The following is a 21,779-nucleotide window of genomic DNA, read 5'->3' on the forward strand; positions in this document are numbered from 1 at the left end:
CTCTAACTCCCTCCTCCCTCTTCTCTTTTCCATGTAACTCTGTGAACCTCTCTGAGTGTCCCTAACTGTGGAAAAACTTTTCATCTTTAACCTAGGTGTTTTATCAACCGTGCTGTATAGGTGGAGAAGTCTGGAGACTACTGTAAAAGTAAGACTGAAAACCAGAAGCAGGAGGCTTAAGTCCAAATCCTGAGAACACCAGAGAACTCTTGACTCCAGGGAACATTTATTGACAGGAGCTCATCAAATGCCTCCATACCTACACTGAAACCAAGCACCACCCAAGGGCCAACAAGTTCCAGAGCAAGACATACCACACAAATTCTCCAGCAACACAGGAACACAGTCCTGAGCTTCAATATACAGGCTGCCCAAAGTTACTCCAAATCCACTGACATCTCATAACTCATTACTGGACACTTCATTGCACTCCAGAGAGAAGAAATCCAGCTTCACCCACCGGAACACTGACACAAGCTTCCCTAACCAGGAAACCTTGACAAGCCACCCATACAACCCCACCCACAGCGAGGAAACTCCACAATAAAGAGAACTCCATAAACTGCCAGAATACAGAAAGGCCACCCCAAACACAGCAATATAAACAAGATGAAGAGACAGAGGACTACCCAGCAGGTAAAGGAACAGGATAAATGCTCACCAAACTAAACAAAAGAGGAAGAGATAGGGAATCTACCTGATAAAGAATTCCAAATAATGATAGTGAAAATGATCCAAAATCTTGAAATCAAAATGGAATCACAGATAAATAGCCTGGAGACAAAGATTGAGAAGATGCAAGAAAGGTTTAACAAGGGCCAAGAAGAAATGAAAAAGAGTCAATATATAATGAATAATGCAATAAATGAGATAAAAACACTCTGGAGGCAACAAATAGTAGAATAAAGGAGGCAGAAAATAGGATTAGTGAGGTAGAAGATAGAATGGTAGAAATAAATGAATCAGAGAGGAAAAAAGAACGAATTAAAAGAAATGAGGACAATCTCAGAGACCTCCAGGACAATGTTAAATGCCCCAGCATCCAAATCATAGGAGTCCCAGAAGAAGTAGACAAAAAGAAAGACCATGAGAAAATACTTGAGGAGATAATAGTTGAAAACTTCCCTAAAATGGGGAAGGAAATTATCACCTAAGCCCAAGAAACCCAGAGAGTCCCAAACAGGGTAAACCCAAGGCAAAACACCCCAAGACAAATAACACACAAGGGGATTCCCATAAGGATAACAGCTGATCTTTCAATAGAAACTCTTCAGGCCTGGAGGGAATGGCAGGACATACTTAAAGTGATGAAAGAAAATAACCTACAGCCCAGATTACTGTACCCAGCAAGGATCTCATTCAAATATGAAGGAGAAATCAAAAGCTTTACAGACAAGCAAAAGCTGAGAGAATTCACCACCACCAAACCAGCTCTCCAACAAATGCTAAAGGATCTTCTCTAGACAGGAAACACAAAAAAGGAGTATAAACTGGAACCCAAAACAATAAAGTAAATGGCAATGGGATCGTACTTACCAATAATTACCTTAAATGTAAATGGGTTGAACACCCCAACCAAAAGACAAAGACTGGCTGAATGGATACAAAAACAAGACCCCTATATATGTTGTCTACAAGAGACCCATCTCAAAACAAGGGACACATACAGACTGAAAGTGAAGGGCTGGAAAAAGATATTCCACACAAATAGAGACCAAAAGAAAGCAGGAGTAGCAATACTCATATCAGATAAAATAGACTTTGAAATAAAGGCTGTGGAAAGAGACAAAGAAGGATACTACATAATGATCAAAGGATCAATCCAAGAAGAAGATATAACAATTATAAATACATATGCACCCGACATAGGAGCACCACAATATGTCAGACAAATACTAACATGTATGAAAGGAGAAATTAACAATAACACAATAATAGTGGGAGACTTTAATACCCCACTCACACCTATGGATAGATCCACTAAACAGAAAATTAACAAGGAAACACAAACTTTAAATGATACAATAGACTAGTTAGACCAAATTGATATCTATAGGGCATCTCACCCCAAAACAATGAATTTCAACTTTTTCTCAAGTGCACATGGAACCTTCTCCAAGATAGATCACATCCTGGGCCATAAATCTAGCCTTGGTAAATTCAAAAAACTTGAAATCATTCCAAGCATCTTTTCTGACCACAGTGCAGTAAGATTAGATCTCAATTACAGGAGAAAAACTAGTAAAAATTGCAACATATGAAGGCTGAACAATACGCTGCTGGAAAACCAACAAATCACAGAAGAAATAAAAATATGCATAGAAACGAATGAAAATGAAAACACAACAACCCAAAACCTGTGGGATACTGTAAAAGCAGTGCTAATGGGAAAGTTCATAGCAATATAAGCATACCTCAAGAAACAAGAAAAAAGTCAAATAAATAACCTAACCCTACACCTAACAATTAGAAAAGGAAGAAATAAAGAACCCCAGGGTTAGTAGAAGGAAAGAAATCTTAAAAATGAGGGCAGAAATCAATGTAAAAGAAACAAAAGAGACCATAGCAAAAATCAACAAAGCCAAAAGCTGGTTCTTTGAAAGGATAAATAAAATTGACAAACCATTAGCCAGACTCATCAAGAAACAAAGGGAGAAAAATCAAATCAATAAAATTACAAATGAAAATGGAGATATCACAACAGACAACATAGAAATGCAGAGGATCATAAGAGACTACTACCAGCAATTATATGCCAATAAAATGGACAACTTGGAAGAAATGGACAAATTCTTAGAAAAGTACAACTTTCCAAAACTGAACCAGGAAGAAATAGAAAATCTTAACAGACCCATCACAAGCACAGAAATTGAAACTATAATCAGAAATCTTCCAGCAAACAAAAGCCCAGGTCCAGACGGCTTCACAGCTGAATTCTACCAAAAGTTTAGAGAAGAGCTAACACCTATCCTGCTTCCCTGGTGTCTCAGAGGTTAAAGCGTCTGCCTGCAATGCGGGAGACTGGGGTTCGATCCCTGGGTTGGGAAGATCCCCTGGAGAAGGAAATGGCAACCCACTCCAGTATTCTTGCCTGGAGAATCCCGTGGATGGAGGAGCCTGGAGGGCTACAGTCCATGGGGTCACAAAGAGTCAGACACGACTGAGCGACTTCACTTTCACTTTAACACCTATCCTACTCAAACTCTTCCGGAAAATTGCAGCGGAAGGTAAACTTCCAAACTCATTCTATGAGGCCACCATCACCCTAATCCCAAAACCTGACAAAGATGCCACAAAAATAAATAAATAAATAAAACTACAGGCCAATGTTACTGATGAACATAGATGCAGAAATCCTTAACAAAATTCTAGCAATCAGAATCCAACAACAGATTAAAAAGATCATACACCATGACCAAGTGGGCTTTATCCCAGAGATGCAAGGATTCTTCAATATCTGCAAATCAATCAATGTAATACACCACATTAACAGATTGAAAGATAAAAGCCATATGATTATCTCAATAGAGGCAGAGAAAGCCTTTGACAAAATTCAACATCCATTTATGATAAAAACTCCAGAAAGCAGGATTAGAAGGAACATACCTCAACATAATAAAAGCTATATATGACAAACCCACAGCAAACATTCTCCTCAATGGTGAAAAATTGAAAGCATTTTCCCTAAAGTCAGGAACAAGACAAGGGTGCCAACTTTCACCACTAAAACATAGTTTTGGAAATTTTGGCCACAGCAATCAGAGTAGAAACAGAAAAAAAAGAATGCAAATTCGAAAAGAAGTAAAACTCTCACTGTTTGCAGATGACATGATCCTCTACATAGAAAACCCTAAAGACTCCACCAGAAAATTACTAGAGCTAATCAATGAATATAGTAAAGTTGCAGGATATAAAATCAACACACAGAAATCCGTGGCATTCCTATACACTAATAATGAGAAAATAGAGAAATTAAGGAAACAATTCCATTCACCATTGCAACGCAAAGAATAAAATACTTAGGAATATATCTACCTAAAGAAACTGAAGACCTATATATAGAAAACTATAGAACACTGGAAAAGAAATCAAAGAGGACACTAATAGATGGAGAAATATACCGTGTTCATGTATTGGAAGAATCAATATAGTGAAAATGATACTACCCAAAGTAATCTATAGATTCAGTGTAATCCCTATCAGGCTATCAACGGTATTTTTCACAGAGCTAGAACAAATAATTTCACAATTTGTATGGAAATACAAAAAACCTCGAATAGCCAAAGCAATTTTGAGAAGGAAGAATGGAACTGGAGGAATCAGCCTGCCTGACTTCAGGCTCTACTACAAAGCCACAGTCATGAAGATGGTATGGTACTGGCACAAAGACAGAAATATAGATCAATGGAACAAAATAGCCCAGAGATAAATCCACACACCTATGGACACCTTATCTTTGACAAAGGAGGCAAGAATATACAGTGGAGAAAAGACAATCTCTTTAACAAGTGGTGCTGGGAAAACTGGTCAACCACTTGTAAAAGAATGAAACTAGAACACTTTCTAACAGCATACACAAAAATAAACTCAAAATGGATTAAAGTGTAAGACCAGAAACTATAAAACTCCTAGAGGAGAACATAGGCAAAATACTCTCCAACATAAATCACAGCAGGATCCTCTATGACCTACCTCCCAGAATATTGGAAATAAAAGGAAAAATAAACAAATGGGACCTAATCAATTCCAGAAAAATAAATGACCCAATCAAAAAATGGGCCATAGAACTAAACAGACATTTCTCCAAAGAAGACATATAGATGCCTAAGAAACACATGAAAAGATGCTCAACATCACTCATTATCAGAGAAATGCAGATGAAAACCACAATGAGGTACCATTTTACGCCAATCAGAATGGCTGCAATCCAAAAGTCTACAAGCAATAAATGCTGGAGAGGGTGTGGAGAAAAGGGAACCCTCTTACACTGTTGGTGGGAATGCAAACTAGTACAGCCACTATGGAGAACAGTGTGGAGATTCCTTAGAAAACTGGAAATAGAACTGCCTTATGACCCAGCAATCCCACTGCTGGGCATACACACCGAGGAAACCAGAATTGAAAGAGACACGTGTACCCCAATGTTCATTGCAGCACTGTTTACAATAGCCAGGACGTGGAAGCAACCTAGATGTCCATCAGCAGATGAATGGATAAGAAAGCTGTGGTACATATACACAATGGAGTATTACTCAGCCATTAAAAAGAATGCATTTGAATCAGTTCTAATGAGGTGGATGAAACTGGAGCCTATTATACAGAGTGAAGTAAGCCAGAAAGAAAAACAGCAATACAGTGAAAAGATATAGAAACTACAACAAAAAACAAAGATTCTGAAGTGAAGTGAAGTCGCTCAGTTGTGTCTGACTCTTTGCGACCCCATGGACTGTAGCCTATCAGGCTCCTCCATCCATGGGATTTTCCAGGCAAGAGTGCTGGAGTGGATTGCCGTTTCCTTCTCCAGGGGATCTTCCTGACCCAGGAATCAAATCTGGGTCTCCCACATTGCAAGCAAATGCGTTACTGTCTGAGCCACCATGCTAAGGCGTATATATGGAATTTAGAAAGGTGGTAACGATAACCCTGTATATGAGACAGCAAAAGAGACCCAGATGTATAGAACAATGTTTTGGACTCTGTGGGAGAGGGAGAGGGTGAGACATTTTGGGGGAATGGCACTGAAACATGTATAATATCATTATAATAAACGAATCGCCAGACCAGGTTCGATACTGGATGCTTCGGGCTGGTGCACTGGGATGACCCGGAGGGATGGTATGGGGAGGGAGGTGGGAGTGGGGTTCAGGATGGGGAACATGTGTACGCTCGTGGCGGATTCATGTTGATGTGTGGTAGAACCAATACAATATTGTAAAGTAATTAACCTCCACGTAAAATAAATAAATTTTTTAAAAAAGGAGCAGAATATAATGTATTGTCACCGTTTGCTTTTTATTTGCATTGGGCCATTTAGTAATTGCCAGTTGTCCTCACTTCATTCTTCTATTCATCTGACCCCAGGCCATTTAAAAATTAAGCGAAAGTCATCTTGATGACAGAGATCCATCTGTTTCTTGGTAGGACCAATAGAGCTGACCTGGGATTGGCCATTCCTAGTTTTAAAATGTTTGATTATCCATGTGTAATAAGTATAGTAGTAGTAGTAGTGTTAATCCCTCAGTGATGTCCGACTCTTTGCAACCCCATGGGCTGCAGCCGGCCAGGTTCCTCTGTCCATGGGATTCTCCAGGCAAGAATACCAGAGTGGATTGTCATTTTCTCCTCCAGGGGCTCTTCTTGGCCCAGGAATGAAACCTAGGTCTCCTGCATTATTGTCAGATTCTTTACTGTCTGAGCTACCAGGGAAGAAGTACAGACAACTGTTTTGAAGGAGAAGTCAGCTGACAAGCAGATATACTTAGCACAGAAACCAAGAAATAAAAGAACAGGGAGAAAAGTATAAAGCAGACACAGATGGTTCCACACTTCCAAATTTGTCAGTCTTGTCTATCTGCAATTCCACTGAGAAGTACTTGAGAAAGCAAGTTAAAAAAACACGCATATAAACAAGAAACCCAAACTAAGTACTATGCAGTATAAAATCTTATTATGTTCAAGTTTCAGATTTTATTCATATATTTGCATGTGTCCATTTTTGAAACTTTTTTTCTTGTGTTCGTCAGTTGTACCAATGTGAAAAGAGATACTCGCATGATTATATTTGTCCTGAATTTGAATGTTATTCATGGTCAGGAAGAGCAATGAAGCTTATTGTTGCCCTAGATTTGTTTGGTCTAATTGTTCTTAATCATTGGTAGATTAAAAAGATAGATTTTAGTTGTTCTTTTTGCACTAAATAGAAACTTTTCTTTTGTTTTTCAAGGAACCAAATGGAGAGACTCCTTCATCTTTATACAGAGTTGCAGCAGTACTTCTACAATTTAACCTTATTGATTTAGATGATCTTTATGTACATGTAAGTTAAGTGGGTTGCTAAGAATATTTGGTTATTCATCCCAGGGGTGGGGAAGAGGAGGAGGCAGCCATATAGCACTCCAAGATTGGTTCTAGACTCTCAAGTCTTAATTTTTGAAGCCCTATTACATTATTGCTTTGTGTTTGCTTTAGAAAGTGAATGAATTTAGTTTATTGGAACCATGGAAATAAAATACCTTTTGTCACTGCTGCAGTTTTCAAGGTTGACTATGAAGTTAATTGTCATCAAAGCATATGACATATGCTTTGACATATGTCTCCACGACATATGGAGAGAGAGGCCAAGTTCTAATTAATGTGGTTTTAGACTTCTATATTATACACGGATTATGGGAAATATAGGATAAACTAAATAGTTTTTCCTTTTCCCCTAAATGTTAATTTTGAGGGTTCAGGATGAATTTGGAACTTTTCGTGTACTGTTAAAAGATAGCTTCTCTGGTGTTTTTACTGCTGGATAATAGATCACTAATATTGTGCTTTTATTGCAGGATCTCGAGGAATGTGTATGTGGTTGTAATAGATGACCTCTAGTTTAGCAATAGCTTAGCCTGTCAGTGTGAAAACACTAGGTTTGTAGTACAGAATTTCTTGTTTTATTAGGTTGTGCATTAGGATATCTATGAACTGTTCAAAACTGACATCATCTTCACTGCCTTTGAAATCACTTTCTAACTTCTAACTTCCTTGCCTGTCATTACATATTATGGTTACAGAGCTGAATGAAATTTGATCAGTCTCTTGGAAGCAGTCATAGTCTAGCAAGGGAGAAAACATTTTGCATTCTATACGTACTTTATTGGAAATAGTCACATAGTGCTATGAGGGCTCAAAATAGGTAGTGACCATCTCTGTCATTGGGGGATTTTGAAAGGCTTCTCCAAACTACTGACGTTCACCTGGGAACTTGATAGATGAGTAGATGTTGGCTAGGCTTAAATAGGTAGAAAGCATTGTAGGTAGAATTAACTGAGTATAAAGGCAAGAGGTTTGAAAAGATTTCATTATCCCCTTAGGGGAACACTGAGAAGCTCAGAGTGGTTGGAGCCTAGGATGATATGTAGGGGAAATGAGGATGGAGAAGTAGACTGGAGGCCAAACTGTGAAGGGCTGTTAAGGGCCATGGTAAGGAGTTTGGATTTTTTTCTTGTTGATAGTAGACAGCCATTCAAGATTTAGTGTAGACAAGGATGTACAAACTGAAAACATGAAAAACTGGTCAGAAAAAGAAGAATCTGAAGATATAGGTATGAGTTTATACAGGCAAATGTACACTCGCAGAACAAATGAAAAGTACAAAAATGATGATAAATTTATTACTGATATTTTTCAGCTTAATTATAAATAAAAGCAGAGTTTAAAAGTATTCCTGTTAAAGTGACAGGGATTTTCAGATGGGATTAAAAACCAGTTTATTGTTTATATGAAACTTCTAAAACCTAAGGGCAAAGAAAGGTTGAAAGTAAAAGGATGGGAAAATATACCAGGGAAATTATTCTTGTCAGACAGAACAGAGAATCACTTTATAGTAATAAACTTGTTTGTACTAGAAAGATATAATCCTTGTAACTTTTATATATACCTAATACCATATTTTCAAAATACACAAGACTAGAAATGGAGAGAACTGTAATTAAAAACTTAGAGTTAATCCACTAATGGGAGATTTCAGAGGCAATTGAAGTAGACTAGGTAAAAGATGAGAATCTGTGGTAGATATATGATAGGTATATAAATAGAGCAATAAAAATGGGTTTGATTGGCAGTGGAGAGAATAAGGAATGAGAAAAAGTCTGGCTTACCTCCTTGCACCAGTCCATAATGAGTTTTCTTCCACTCCCCTTTTTTGACTGATGGGATAAAGTCTGTAGTATGTAGTTTAATATTTCACTGTGTCTCCTTGTGCATGTGCTCAGTCGTGTCCAAGTCTTTGTGGCTCCATGGACTATAGCCCACCAGGCTCCTCTGGCCATGGGATTTTCCTGGCAAGGATACTGGAGAGGGTTACCATTTCCTACTCCAGGGGATCTTCCTGACCCAGGGATTGAACCTGCATTTCTTGTGTCTCCTGCATTGGCAGGCAGATTCTTTACCACTGCTCCACCTGGGAAGCCCCTCACTGTGTCTCCTTTTATTATTTACTGATTTTTTAGTTTGTGTTAGATTTATCTATTGAAATAGATTTTGCATTTCTAGGGGCAGGAATGGTGAGCTATCACCATAGTGCCTAGCAAAAATGACTCAATAATGGTTTGTGGGATATGTGTCTATTTATGAACTGTCCATATTAACCATCTTCTACTCATACAAGATGGCTATACTTGAGATACTTGATCCTTTTTTTCATAATGGAGGATCAACTATCCACATGATACTTTTCCTTTTGTAATAAACTAGAAACTAGTTTGTGACTTAAGTCAAATAGGTGTCTAGAAAATGAAAAGTGAGATGTCAAGCTGTTCGTAATTTTTTGACTTGAGATTTTTCATTTAGAGGAATCAAATTTGCCCCATTATGTAAATCAATAGTTTACCTCTCCCAAATTGGATCTGTATATAGTATTTTATTTAATTTGGAGTTTAGCCTTTAAAGGGGAAATCTCTGACATTTTTAATTGAACAGGTACACATTTTCTTGGATAAACTAACAAATGCAATGGTAGGCACTACTGTTGTAGTATAATATTAATTTAGGACCTCTAACAGAAGAGATGAAACTTTGAATTGCTACCTGAGTTTAAAATTGTACAACATTCAGGTATTTAACCCTGTCAGGTTAATATGAAAATAAGGGGGAGACCTATTTCAAAGGGAAATTATGGTCATAAATAGACCAGACTTCTTATGTACAGTTTTATCAATTAAGAGTAGTGTTTGCTTTTTATATATGCAAATAGTATTAGCTAACTTATGAAATTTTAATGAATTATTTTTAGCTTCTTCCAGCTGATAATTGCATTATGGATGAACACAAACGAGAAATAGTAGAAGCTAAGCAGATCGTTAGGAAACTTACAATGGTTGTATTGTCTTCTGATAAAATTGATGAGCGAGAGAAAGAAAAGGAAAAAGAAGAGGAGAAAGTGGAGAAGGTATATAATTTATTCTGATAAATGTTGTCTTCTGGATTTAGAATTATGAAATTCAACTTGTGATGGTTAATCAACTTGTGGAAGAATAATTTCTTAATTTTGATTGTGATGAAACCTAGTTTGTGGAATACTAATTTGCAAACATGGTTTTGGTACCTCCCAAATGAGGCTGTCATGTTTTTTCCTATATAAATTTCAGAATGTATTCTAGATAATATCACACATGTATTGACTATATTTGTGCTCTGTGTATAGTGTCTCTCAAGTCCTGAAGGGATTCTCAAAGATGAATTCTAGTTTCCTGTGGCACAATAGAACCTTAAGTAGAACTGAATTTAATTCTAAGTCTGTAAACTGTCGTGTTTTGTCTGCTAAACGAAAAAGCAGATCCTGTTATTTCTTTTTTCAGTCACTAAAAAACTTGATTGTGCTTTCAAGAAAATACTGTTGAATTTGCCGTGAATGGCAACTGTTGTTGATATACATTGTGTTATTTGGCTTAGTTTTTTAAATGAAAAATATTTAAAGATTTATTGGTATCTGTATTCTGAGTATCTTTGCTATAATTGTTCCATTTTAGCCACCTGACAACCAAAAACTTGGTTTGTTGGAAGCCTTGTTAAAGATTGGTGATTGGCAGCATGCACAGAGCATTATGGATCAGATGCCTCCATACTATGCAGCTTCACATAAACTAATAGCCCTTGCAATTTGCAAGCTGATTCATATAACTATTGAGCCTCTCTATCGAAGGTATGTTACCATATGGTTTACTAATTGAGGTAGAAAGAGTTTAGGACTACAAAATAAAATCTGCATATTTACCTTGTCTCCTTCAATCAAGCATATATTTTAATTCAATCAAGCATATATTTTAAATTGTTTTATCAGAATATAAGAGATGTTCACAGAGCATATCCTTCTGGCAGGTATTAATCAGTGACTTGTCTCCTATCATCTACACCAGGCATTGCAGAATTTGTGCTGCAGTGTTGTCTAAAAGCTACATGTTAGATTTCTAGGTAGGATTTGCTCCGCTGAGAGTGAAAACTCCATTCTTCTGTTTTTGACTTTTCCTTCTCTCTTGGGGAGGAGAGAATTCCTAAAGTTTTTACCTAGTGTAATTTTCCTCTATCTTGGGTTGAGTGGCTCTGAGTGAGGTCTGTGCCACTCTGCTTGCCTTGTCTCTTCTGGCATATAGGCTGCTCTTCTGGAAATTGCTAGTGCAGCCTCTCTCATCATCCCTGGTTACTGTGTCAACCAGTCCTCTAGCCCTCAACCTATTTGTAGGATACTTAGGAGCAGTACTGGCAGCAGTGCTGGCTTCAGCCCCACAGATCAGAGCCTGCCTCAAAAGCCCCAGCTTTGTGACTCGTGCATAGCTGCTGGCTGCTGCCTTCAGTGCCACGTGGGCTGTGGACCATGAAGGCTCTTCTTCAGAGAGTGACCCCTGTGACTCCACAGCAGAACACCTGCTCAGCAGGTGAGAACTCTGGGCATGCTGTCCTTTTTAGTGTGACATACCCTCTTTCATTATGCTGCTCACCTACCTCACGCTCAGTCTAGGTAGTGGAAGTCAGGTTGAGAAATGTTTAATGTTATCTCCATATTTTTCTCTTTCATCTTTGTGTCTCTGAGGTCCATCCCTTGTTCCCCATTCCCATATCCAAATTCCTGATATTGACCAAATTTAATTAAAAACCAAGTTCATGTGATGTATGAATATGTTACCTGTTACATGGAACCTACATTACTCTGATTTCCTTTTCTTATGCAGTTAATTTGAAACGGTCTCCTAAGCTCTGAGTTTTTTCAAATGAGTATTGTTTTTGTTTTCTTCTATCAGTTAAATTATGTGGTATAATGAAGTTAAGCACAAATGAAATAGAAGAAGCAAATATGAGTAAGAAAAGTTTTATAATATGACTGTGTTAACTTAAAATGGAGCATTGCATAGTATATATACATTTTTCTTCTTTCTGTAGAGTTGGCGTTCCTAAAGGTGCTAAAGGCTCACCTGTTAGTGCTTTGCAAAATAAGAGAGCACCAAAACAAGCAGAGAGCTTTGAAGATTTGAGGAGAGACGTCTTCAATATGTTCTGTTACCTTGGTCCCCACCTTTCTCACGATCCCATTTTATTTGCAAAAGTGGTGCGGATAGGCAAGTCATTTATGAAGGAGGTTAGTAAGTTTTTTTTCTTTAGAGCAGAAAGCTAAATTATAGAATGAAAATGTTCTGAGTATATTTGTGTTATATGTATCTCTAGAAATACAAAGAAAGTAAACTTAAGAAAATGTTATGCTGAGTAAGATTTGGACAAAGTCAATTGTGTCCCAACCATTTATATATAAAAACTTAAATCCAGTCAAGCCCTCCAGGTAGAAAAATATGGTTTGGACATGTGATTGCTTTTTGAATCCTCTTATAATTGTGGTTATTTGAACATTCTTTCCTCTTGCTTTTATTCTGCTCATTTATTTTATTGGCTGCAGTTTTGAATCATTGCCATTATTTGTGTGAAGTCCCTTTAGCCTCAGACTTCAGACTGTTCAGGATCCATTTTTTTTTTTAGTAAACTTTTTATTGAAGTAAAACATGATACAGAAAGCACACAAACCATAATTATATAGCTCAGTGGCTTTTTCCAAACTAAATAGCCATGTGTCTACCACTTAGATCAAGAGATAGAACAGTGCTAACACTTGAGAGTTTTCCTTAGATGCTCTCCTAATCATTACTCCAAGGGAAACTTATTATTTTATTGATATAGAGTTGGTTTACAATATTATATTAGTTTCATATATACAGCAAAGTGGTTTGGCTATACATATGTATGTATATATCTTTATACCATTTTTTTGGTTCTTTCCCATTATAGTTTATTAAAAATATACTGAATATAGTTCCCTGTGAGATACAGTAAATCCTTACCTATTTTATATATGGTAGTGTGCATCTGTTCATCCTTTGCTCCCAATTTATTCTGTCTGTGAGTCTATTTCTGTTTTGTAAATAAGTTCATTTATATCATCTTTTCAGATCCCTCATAAAAGTGATATATATTTGTCTTCCTCTGTCTGACTTACTTCACTTCGTATGATAATCCCAAGGTCCATCCATTTTGTGGCAGATGGCATTGTTTCATTCTTTTTTATGGCTGAGTAATATTCCATTTTGTGTGTGTGTGTGTGTGTGTGTCTGTGTGTGTGTGTGTGTACATACACAGATACACAGACTCCACATATTTTTCTCCATTCGTTCTTGATGAACACTTAGGTTGCTTCTGTGTCTTGGCTTATTATTCTTTTTTAAAGTTAGTCTTGAGTTATAATTTACATACAGTAAATCTCACCAACTTTAAGTATGCAATTTGATGAATTTTGACAGATGTATATAGTTGTATGTCTACCACCACAATCACGATATAGGATATTTTCATCATCCCAGCAAGTTCCTCTTGCTCCTTTGCCATCATTTCCCTCCCTTCATTGCTGGTTCCTGACAACCGCTGGTAGGCTTTCTGTCACTATGCTTTTGCTTTTTCTAGAGTTTGACATAAATGGAATTGTATAGAATGTACTCTTTTCTGTCTGGTTTCTTCCACTTAGTGCTTTTGAGATTCATCTCAGTTGTATGTGTCAGTAGTTCTTTATTGCTGTGTAACATTTCATTATATGCACATAAGAGAGTTTATTTGTTTGCCAGTTGATGGGCATTGAGTTGTTTCTAATTAGGGGCTATTGTAAATAAAGCTGCTGTGGATATTCTTCTACGGTCTTTTTTCGGGGGGAGTGTATGTTTTGTTTCCCCAGGATTGGGATTGCTGGGCCATATGGGTAAGTGTATGTTTAACTTTTTGTCAAACTTTTCCAACACGTGTGTACCATTTTGCACTCCTGGGAACATTGTATATGACTTCCTAATGCCCCACATCCTTATCAACATTTGGTATTGTCAGTCTTTTAAATATTAGTCATTCTAATGGGTGTGTAGTGCTATCTTTTGTGTTGTAATTTATGTTTCACTAATGATCAGTGATGTTGAGCATCTTCTAACGTTCGTACTTGCCATTTGTAATCACTTTTATTGAAATGTCTATTCAAATCTCTTGCCCATTTTAAATTCAGTTGTCCTTTGTTCTCAGTCTGATTTGCCTTGTCATTTTGTTTACTGTCTTTTGTAAAGCAAAAGTTTAAAATTTTGATTAATTCCAATTTAATAGCACTTCTCTTTTATAGTTTGTGCTTTGTGTTCTAAGAGGTCTTTGCGTAACCAGGGTCTTAAAGAATGCGTAATTTCTTTTCAGTTGTGAAGTAGTGTAACCAAAAGACTCTAGAAATCTGCAAATTGTTACAAGCATAAATGTGGTTTTCTCCAGTGTTTGGTGATTGCACCTAATTTTTAATTTTTGATAACAGTAGCTGGATAGAAAATTAACAACTCTTGTGTATTAATCACTTGACACCTATTTCATTTGGCTTTAGATACTTAGCTGGTAGATAATTTTTTTTTTAATGTTAACAAATTTATATTTTATAAAGGTACGCTAAAGAAATCTGCTAAGTAGTTCATTACTATACATGATATTTATTATATAGCATATATTCATATAAAAGAACTAAAACAGTGTTTCATTATCTTGATCCTTATAGTCTGAAAAGGATGAGTCATGTTAACTAGTGCTTGTTCAAAGAACATGGGTTGTGTTTTCCCAGTGTGTAATATTGAGAAGCATGTAAAGTGAATTTGTCCCATTACTGGTGATGTTAGCATTAATCACTTGGTTAAGGTGATTGCTGCCAGGTTTCTCCAGTGTGTAGTTACTTTTTTTCCCTTTGTTGTTAATATGTATCCTGTGGGGAGATACTTTGAGACAATGTAGACAGCCTCTTTCTCATCTTACTTTCACCCACTAATGTTATTCTTTTTCATTGAAAATCTTAATGTTCAGATCTCTTGTTTTGAAATTCTTTCTCTGGCTATGAGTATCATAAACTTGTAAGCAGGAGCCCGAACATCAAACTTTTGGAAGTCCCATATGTAGACATATGTATAAACATATACAGATACAATATTGTTAAGATACATAGGTGCTAAAAGTCTTCCACTCTGCCATCTCCACTGTAGCCCTCATTTGTCTTTATTCTATCACAGTTGTGCCTGGTGCCTGCCCCTAACTCCAGTCTCTATTTTTGCAGAGGTAGAAAGGCAGAAGGGAAGGTGAAAAAGTTTATTTTGATCCCAGTGTGGAAAGAAATCTATCTTCTCTCATTTCTAAGGTTGTGGTAGGAAAAGTGCATCTTTCCAATGATCTGACTTAGCAGTTTGGTTCATTTTTTTTACCCTAAAAATATTTCACTGTAACAAATCATTGTGTGTTTATATATAGGTTTAAAAGACTTTGGTTGCCTAGCTCGAAATTTAATCATTTTTTTTCTTTTTTTAAGGTTCTTTCTAAAGGGGGAATATGGGGCTTCCCAGGTAGCTCAGCTGGAAAAGAATCCACCTGCAATGCAGGAGATCCTGGTTCGATTCCTGGGTCAGGAATTTCCCCTGGAGAACTGATAGGCTACCCAGTCCAGTATTCTTGGGCTTCCCTGGTGGCTCAGACAGTAAAGAATCTGCCTGCAATGTGGGAGACCTGGGTTTGATCCCTGGGTTGAGAAGAACCCCTAGAGGAGGGCATGGCAACCCACTCCAGTATTCTTGCCCAGAGAATCCCCATGGATACAGTCCATGGGGTCACAAAGAGTGACATGACTGAGCAACTTCTCTGTAGTCTGGAATAGGGAGTGAATGAGCTCCATGAGGCTGAGTACAGCCGTCATTTAGGGGATCTCTGTTTTGTCTTCTGAGACTACACATCGTATACTAGGCATGCCCAGCCAAGTGGGTATCCAGCTCCCTTGGACTTTGATTCCCCAGTCTGAGCCCAGTTCCTTTGAGAGACAGCAAGCCTTAGCAGCCAGAGTCCTGCTGTGCTGCTACTCAGAAGGGATTTTCCTCAGGCTGCTTACTTACCTTGTAGGTCTTGTTCCCTAAAGGATTTTATTTACTTACCTTCCTTGCTCAGTACTATTTCTGGGGATTGGGTTAATGGCAGGCACCATACCACACTGTCTGTAGTTTAGAATCTTTGTGTGTGTGTGTGTGTGTTTGCATGCCCTTGAAATTAACAGCATAATTTGCTCTTTTCTTGCTTGGTTGGTGGTGATTTGGGGACATAAAAAAAGTAAGCTATATTTTGTTTATTGCATTAGGGATCAGGGGAGAGAAATTCTGTTTATGCTTCACTCTGTCATCTTAATTCAGTTGTCTGACTAGTTTCTTTATTTGACTGTTTCTTATGTTGGACTTTGGTAAAAAAGCCAAAGGAAAAGAAAGTGAGGTCGCTCAGTCGTATCTGACTCTGCGACCCCATGGACTGTAGCCTACCAGACTCCTCTGTCCGTGGGATTTTCCAGGCAAGAGTACTGGAGTGGGTTGCCATTTCCTTCTCCGAAGTGCTCTAAATTGATTCACAGATAAAGTTTATAGAGAAACCTAGAGTCAAAGGGTCAGATTGGGTACTATTGGGTTGGCCAAGAAGTTTGTTTCAGTTTTTCAGTGAGATGTTCTGGGAAAACCCAGATGAACCTTTTGGCTAACCCAGTAGGTGATAGTAGGAATAGTTGTGATAATGATAATTGTGGTAACGTGGCAGAATGTCTTTACTCTTAGGAGATGCACACTGAAGTTTTTTGAGATCATGTCTGTAACTTTTTTGGTCAAGAGAAAAAGAAGGCAAATGTTAATTGTTGAATATACATAGGAGGTATATAGATGTTCATGGATAGCATACATTGATTCAACTTTTATGTAAGCTTAGAATTTTTCATAATAAAAATTTGGGTTACTAGGGGAGAATGTACCTTAATACGATTCATCCTTAAACTGGTTCTAGTTTATGAACCAGCTACTTTAGAATCTTGACTTGATATTTATTGTTTTTTGTTAGCTATTAGGGGAGGGAGAGTCATTTTCCTAAGCCAGAGATGGGTGGTAATAATATTTGTCTTGTCTAGCTCCTGGGGTTGCAGTGTGAATCAAATGAGATATATCATCTCACACGCTAGTAAAGTATTGCTCAAAATTCTCCAAGCCAGGCTTCAGCAATACATGAACCATGAACTTCCAGATGTTCAAGCTGGTTTTAGAAAAGGCAGAGGAACCAGAGATCAAATTGCCAACATCCGCTAGATCATTAAAAAAGCAAGAGAGTTCCAGGAAAACATCTATTTCTGCTTTATTGACTATGCCAGAGCCTTTGACTGTGTGGATCACAATAAACAGTGGAAAATTCTTCAAGAGAATGGAATACCAGACCACGTGACCTGCCTGTTAAGAAACCTGTGTGCAGGTCAGGAAGCAACAGTTAGAACTGGACATGGAAAAACAGACTGGTTCCAAATAAGAAAAGGAGTACGTCAAGGCTGTATATTGTCACCCTGCTTATTTAACTTCTATGCAGAGTACATCATGAGAAATGCTGGACTGGAAGAAGCACAAGCTGGAATCAAGATTGCTGGGAGAAATATCAATAACCTCAGATATGAAGATGACACCACCCTTATGGCAGAAAGCAAAGAACTAAAGAGCCTCTCGATGAAAGTGAAAGTGGAGAGTGAAAAAGTTGGCTTAAAGCTCAACATTCAGAAAACGAAGATCATGGCATCCGGTCCCATCACTTCATGGGAAATAGATGGGGAAACAGTGGAAACAGTGGCAGACTTTATTATTTTGGGCTCCAAAATCACTGCAGATGGTGATTGCAGCCATGAAATTAAAAGATGCTTACTCCTTGGAAGAAAAGTTATGACCAACCTAGACAGCATATTAAGAAGCAGAGACATTACTTTGCCAACAAAGTCTAGTCAAGGCTATGGTTTTTCCAGTAGTCATGTATGGATGTGAGAGTTGGACTATAAAGATAGCTGAGCACCGAAGAATTGATGCTTTTGAACTGTGGTGTTGGAGAAGACTCTTGAGAGTCCCTTGCACTGCAAGGAGATCCAATCAGTCCATCCTAAAGGAGATCAGTCCTGGGTGTTCATTGGAAGGACTGATGTTGAAGCTGAAACTCAATACTTTGGCCACCTGATGCGAAGAGCTGACTCATTGGAAAAGACCCTGATGCTGGGAAAGATTAAGGGCAGGAGGAGGAGGGGACAACAGAGGATGAGATGGCTGGATGGCATCACCAACTCAATGGACATGGGTTTGGGTGGACTCTAGGAGTTGGTGATGGACAGGGAGGCCTGGCGTGCTGCGATTCATGGGGTCACAAAGAGTTGGACATGACTGAGCAACTGAAGTGAACTGAACTGAAACGTTAATTAGATTATAATAATTAGGTATTCAATTTTAGAGTTAAAAATAGTTGTCATGAATTTTTAAGATCATAATAAGTTATCACTTATGTCAGCTATTGCTACACTATCTTTGATGAATTTTTAAAAGTGTTAATATTGTTTAATCTATTTCTGTCTTTAAATATAAGATGCCACTTTAAAGTAGCAGTTTTGTTTCCCTCAGGAGCAGATTTTATATGGGAATGCTTTTAGCTTCTTTACATTGTAGTATTAAATGTCCCCCCCTCCCATTGTTGATTTGTTATAAATAATCAAAGAATTTTTTTCAAATAAAGGACATTTTTGTTGCTGGGTTTTAATGAACTTGTTAAAGGTAGTTATGGACGTGTGTCCATTTTAAAATAGAAACAAATTTTGTCAACTATCTTAAAAACAATCAGAACTTTTCATTATAATCCTTATTGTCCAAATGGACACAGACACTGCTGTCGTTGGCAATCTAGAATTGGAGCATAAGTTTAATCTACAGTACCCTTGCGGTTTAATGAGTCTGAGCAGGGAACAACTGTTAGAATGTTTATATTTGTATTATCCCCTATAATAATTGGTTTGAACTGAAGTCATTTTAGCTATTACTGAATATCTTCATATGGCAATTCTAAACAAGGTATAGAATCATAGTAATAAATTACTATGTAACAAATTACAAATAGGATCTTAATTTTTCCCATTAGTTATGTTTTTTACCTGGGAGGGGTATGTAAACATACAAGGAGAGGCAGACATTTAAATCTATTAGTAGGCAAATGGAGACTCTTACGTACAAACGGTATAATTTTTAAAAATTTGTTTTATACAAGAAAAGAAAGTAGAATTTTTAGTGTGGACCACATGCATGCAGTATACAAACACTTGATTTAACTATTGTAACTCCTCTCTGTTTCCTGAAATTGAACCTCAGTGTTTAGTTTCAGAAAAGATAATTCAAAGTGTGTAAAAGAGAGGTAACATTTAAAAATTACCCTGGGATAAAAACTGAGCCAGCACTTATGTCATCCTGTGTGTGGGTGACCATATTAGACATTCTTTGGCATCTTAGTAGAGGTTTGTCTTGACTGAAAAAGAAATGTGGTGGAAGATAGTACTTTTCATTTAGTATCCTACCCTGTGATTTCATAAAAGATGTAGTATCAAAGTTAAGGGATTATTTCTAACTAAATGTTTTGTGAAGTCTTTAAGAATTTCTGATTGAAAGTTAAAAAGACTTTGAACCAAAACACTGAAAGGCTATTGAGTTATCTCTTCTCCAGGCTTGATAAACTCAGGTTCCCATTAGTTTTAATTTATAGGCTATATTTTCCTATTTTAAGTTACTGTGATGAGTCTTCTATAGACTCTATCAAAGAAGTTTTCTCATAGAGTAGTTTTAAGACAAATCTGAAGTTCTTAGCCCATTCCATGGAACATAGTACTCAGTGAATGATAGCTAATAAGAACAAGAAAAATAAGGACATTGAAAGTAATGCCATGATTTATTTAAATGTAGCTTTGAATTCTAACCTAGGCTTAAATTTAAGTATTTTTCATTTTTTTCCCTTTTCTGAGATAAAGTATACTCTAGTATGCTACTACTTTAGTATTTGAAACATTCATGAGTAACAGGTACTAAAAATAGTACATTAGTAATAAAAAAAAGTAATTGATCTAGTTATATCTACGACTTTCCCCAACCTTTATTTTTCAACTCTCTGAAAGCCGCTTCTTGATGAACCTATTTTTTTTTGTATGTGGGGGGTTGTGCTCGGTACTGTTATGCAGCCCTGACAGCTACTCTGTCATTGTAGGGCAAGAATGAAACCTGCTTGGGGTCATTTATAGCTGATGGTCTGTGTAGACATAATTGTGTGTGCTCAATTTTATTCAGACTTAAAAATTCAGTTCCTAATAGTGTATTGGTAAGCATAGTTTTTTATCTTAAAGAGATCTTCAAAGATAAGAACTATCTTTGTCAATTCCTCAAAGATAGAAACTTTTTCCTGTTCATCTTTGAATTCCCAGTGCCTGGAACATAGTAAACAAATGCAGGAATGAATATCTTTTGTCCATCCCCATCCTGTCTCCCACTTCTGCCTGACCATTCAATAAAGCTTTTAGTATTCTTTTGTGGGAATGAAGTTTTGTATGTGCTCTGAATTAAAAAGCATATTAAGTTAAGCTAAAGGAAACAATCAAGGAAGTGGAATGTGTAAAGGAAATCACTTTTACCTGTGTGTATATCTTGATATTTTTTTTGTTCATCTTTATTATAACTAGCCTTTGATAGAAACATTTTCTTACTGTTCTTCTAGATAGTTTCATTGTGGTTTCCATATTTCTTTCTCTCTTTCAAATTTTCCTGTTTGTGAAATCCAGAGAATTGATACATAAACATTAAAAACTAATGAAAGTATCTAGTAAGGGAATTAGGACAGCTTAATAACTAGGAAAATGTCTTATCTGTATGGAGAAAACTGCATGTAGCTTTTTTAGGTTCATCTGAATTGTAGTATACTGAACTGATACTAGGAAAAGAGTAACTTAACTGCCTTTAAACCTAATTCTTCCAATTATGACATACCCTTATTTCTGCCTCCCAGGGTACACCCAGTATGCCATGAGGATTATCCCCCTCCTCCCAACAAAATAAAAGCAACTGTCTAGTTTGTTTTCTGCCAAGCCACTTCTTCATAACTGGACTCCTTATTTGCTGACCAGGATATATGTTGATGACTAAATTGTTTCTGTGAAAGGGAGCCATATTTTTTACCCTGCCAATTAAAAAAATGTGATTGATTGTTTTCCCATCAAAGTAATATGACTATCTCTGAATTAGTCTTATGTGAAAATGTTGCATGGAAGTTAGATTTCCCTGTAGTAACACCCATTAAATTACTCAATCATGAAAACACATATGCACAAAATATCCTTATCTACCAGTAAAGTATGTGAACTGCTTATTTGCTTTCCCCCTTCTCACACTGAATATTGAGCTAAATCCTTTCCAGAAATCTAGATTGTCCTTGAGTATCAGTTCCTCAGCTGTCCTTTTGGCCTTTGCACACTCCCCACAACACTCCATCTGAATATTCACACGTGAATGTTAGATTTCATTTTGAATGAATAGACAGCATTGTCAGACATGGCACTTCAGCAGCCCACCTGCAAATCACTGATAAAATAATGACCCAGGCCGTTTTGTTCAAGTCTGTTTAGATTAGGAAGTGGTTTGGTCTTTGTCAGC

The 21,779-nt window shown here is 37.1% G+C and overlaps 1 protein-coding gene across 1 annotated transcript in view; it reads left to right on the forward strand.

Moving 5' to 3' along the window:
* Positions 1 to 21,779, forward strand: part of THOC2 (THO complex subunit 2) — a 115,872-nt gene that overhangs the window by 52,775 nt on the left and 41,318 nt on the right. The window contains exons 9-12 of the mRNA XM_052662974.1: positions 6,944 to 7,036; positions 9,992 to 10,147; positions 10,728 to 10,900; positions 12,133 to 12,328. Coding sequence (XP_052518934.1) covers positions 6,944 to 7,036; positions 9,992 to 10,147; positions 10,728 to 10,900; positions 12,133 to 12,328 — 618 coding nt within the window. The remainder of the gene's footprint in view (positions 1 to 6,943; positions 7,037 to 9,991; positions 10,148 to 10,727; positions 10,901 to 12,132; positions 12,329 to 21,779) is intronic.

This window comes from Budorcas taxicolor, chromosome X (assembly GCF_023091745.1).
Source record: "Budorcas taxicolor isolate Tak-1 chromosome X, Takin1.1, whole genome shotgun sequence".
NCBI lineage: Eukaryota > Metazoa > Chordata > Mammalia > Artiodactyla > Bovidae > Budorcas > Budorcas taxicolor.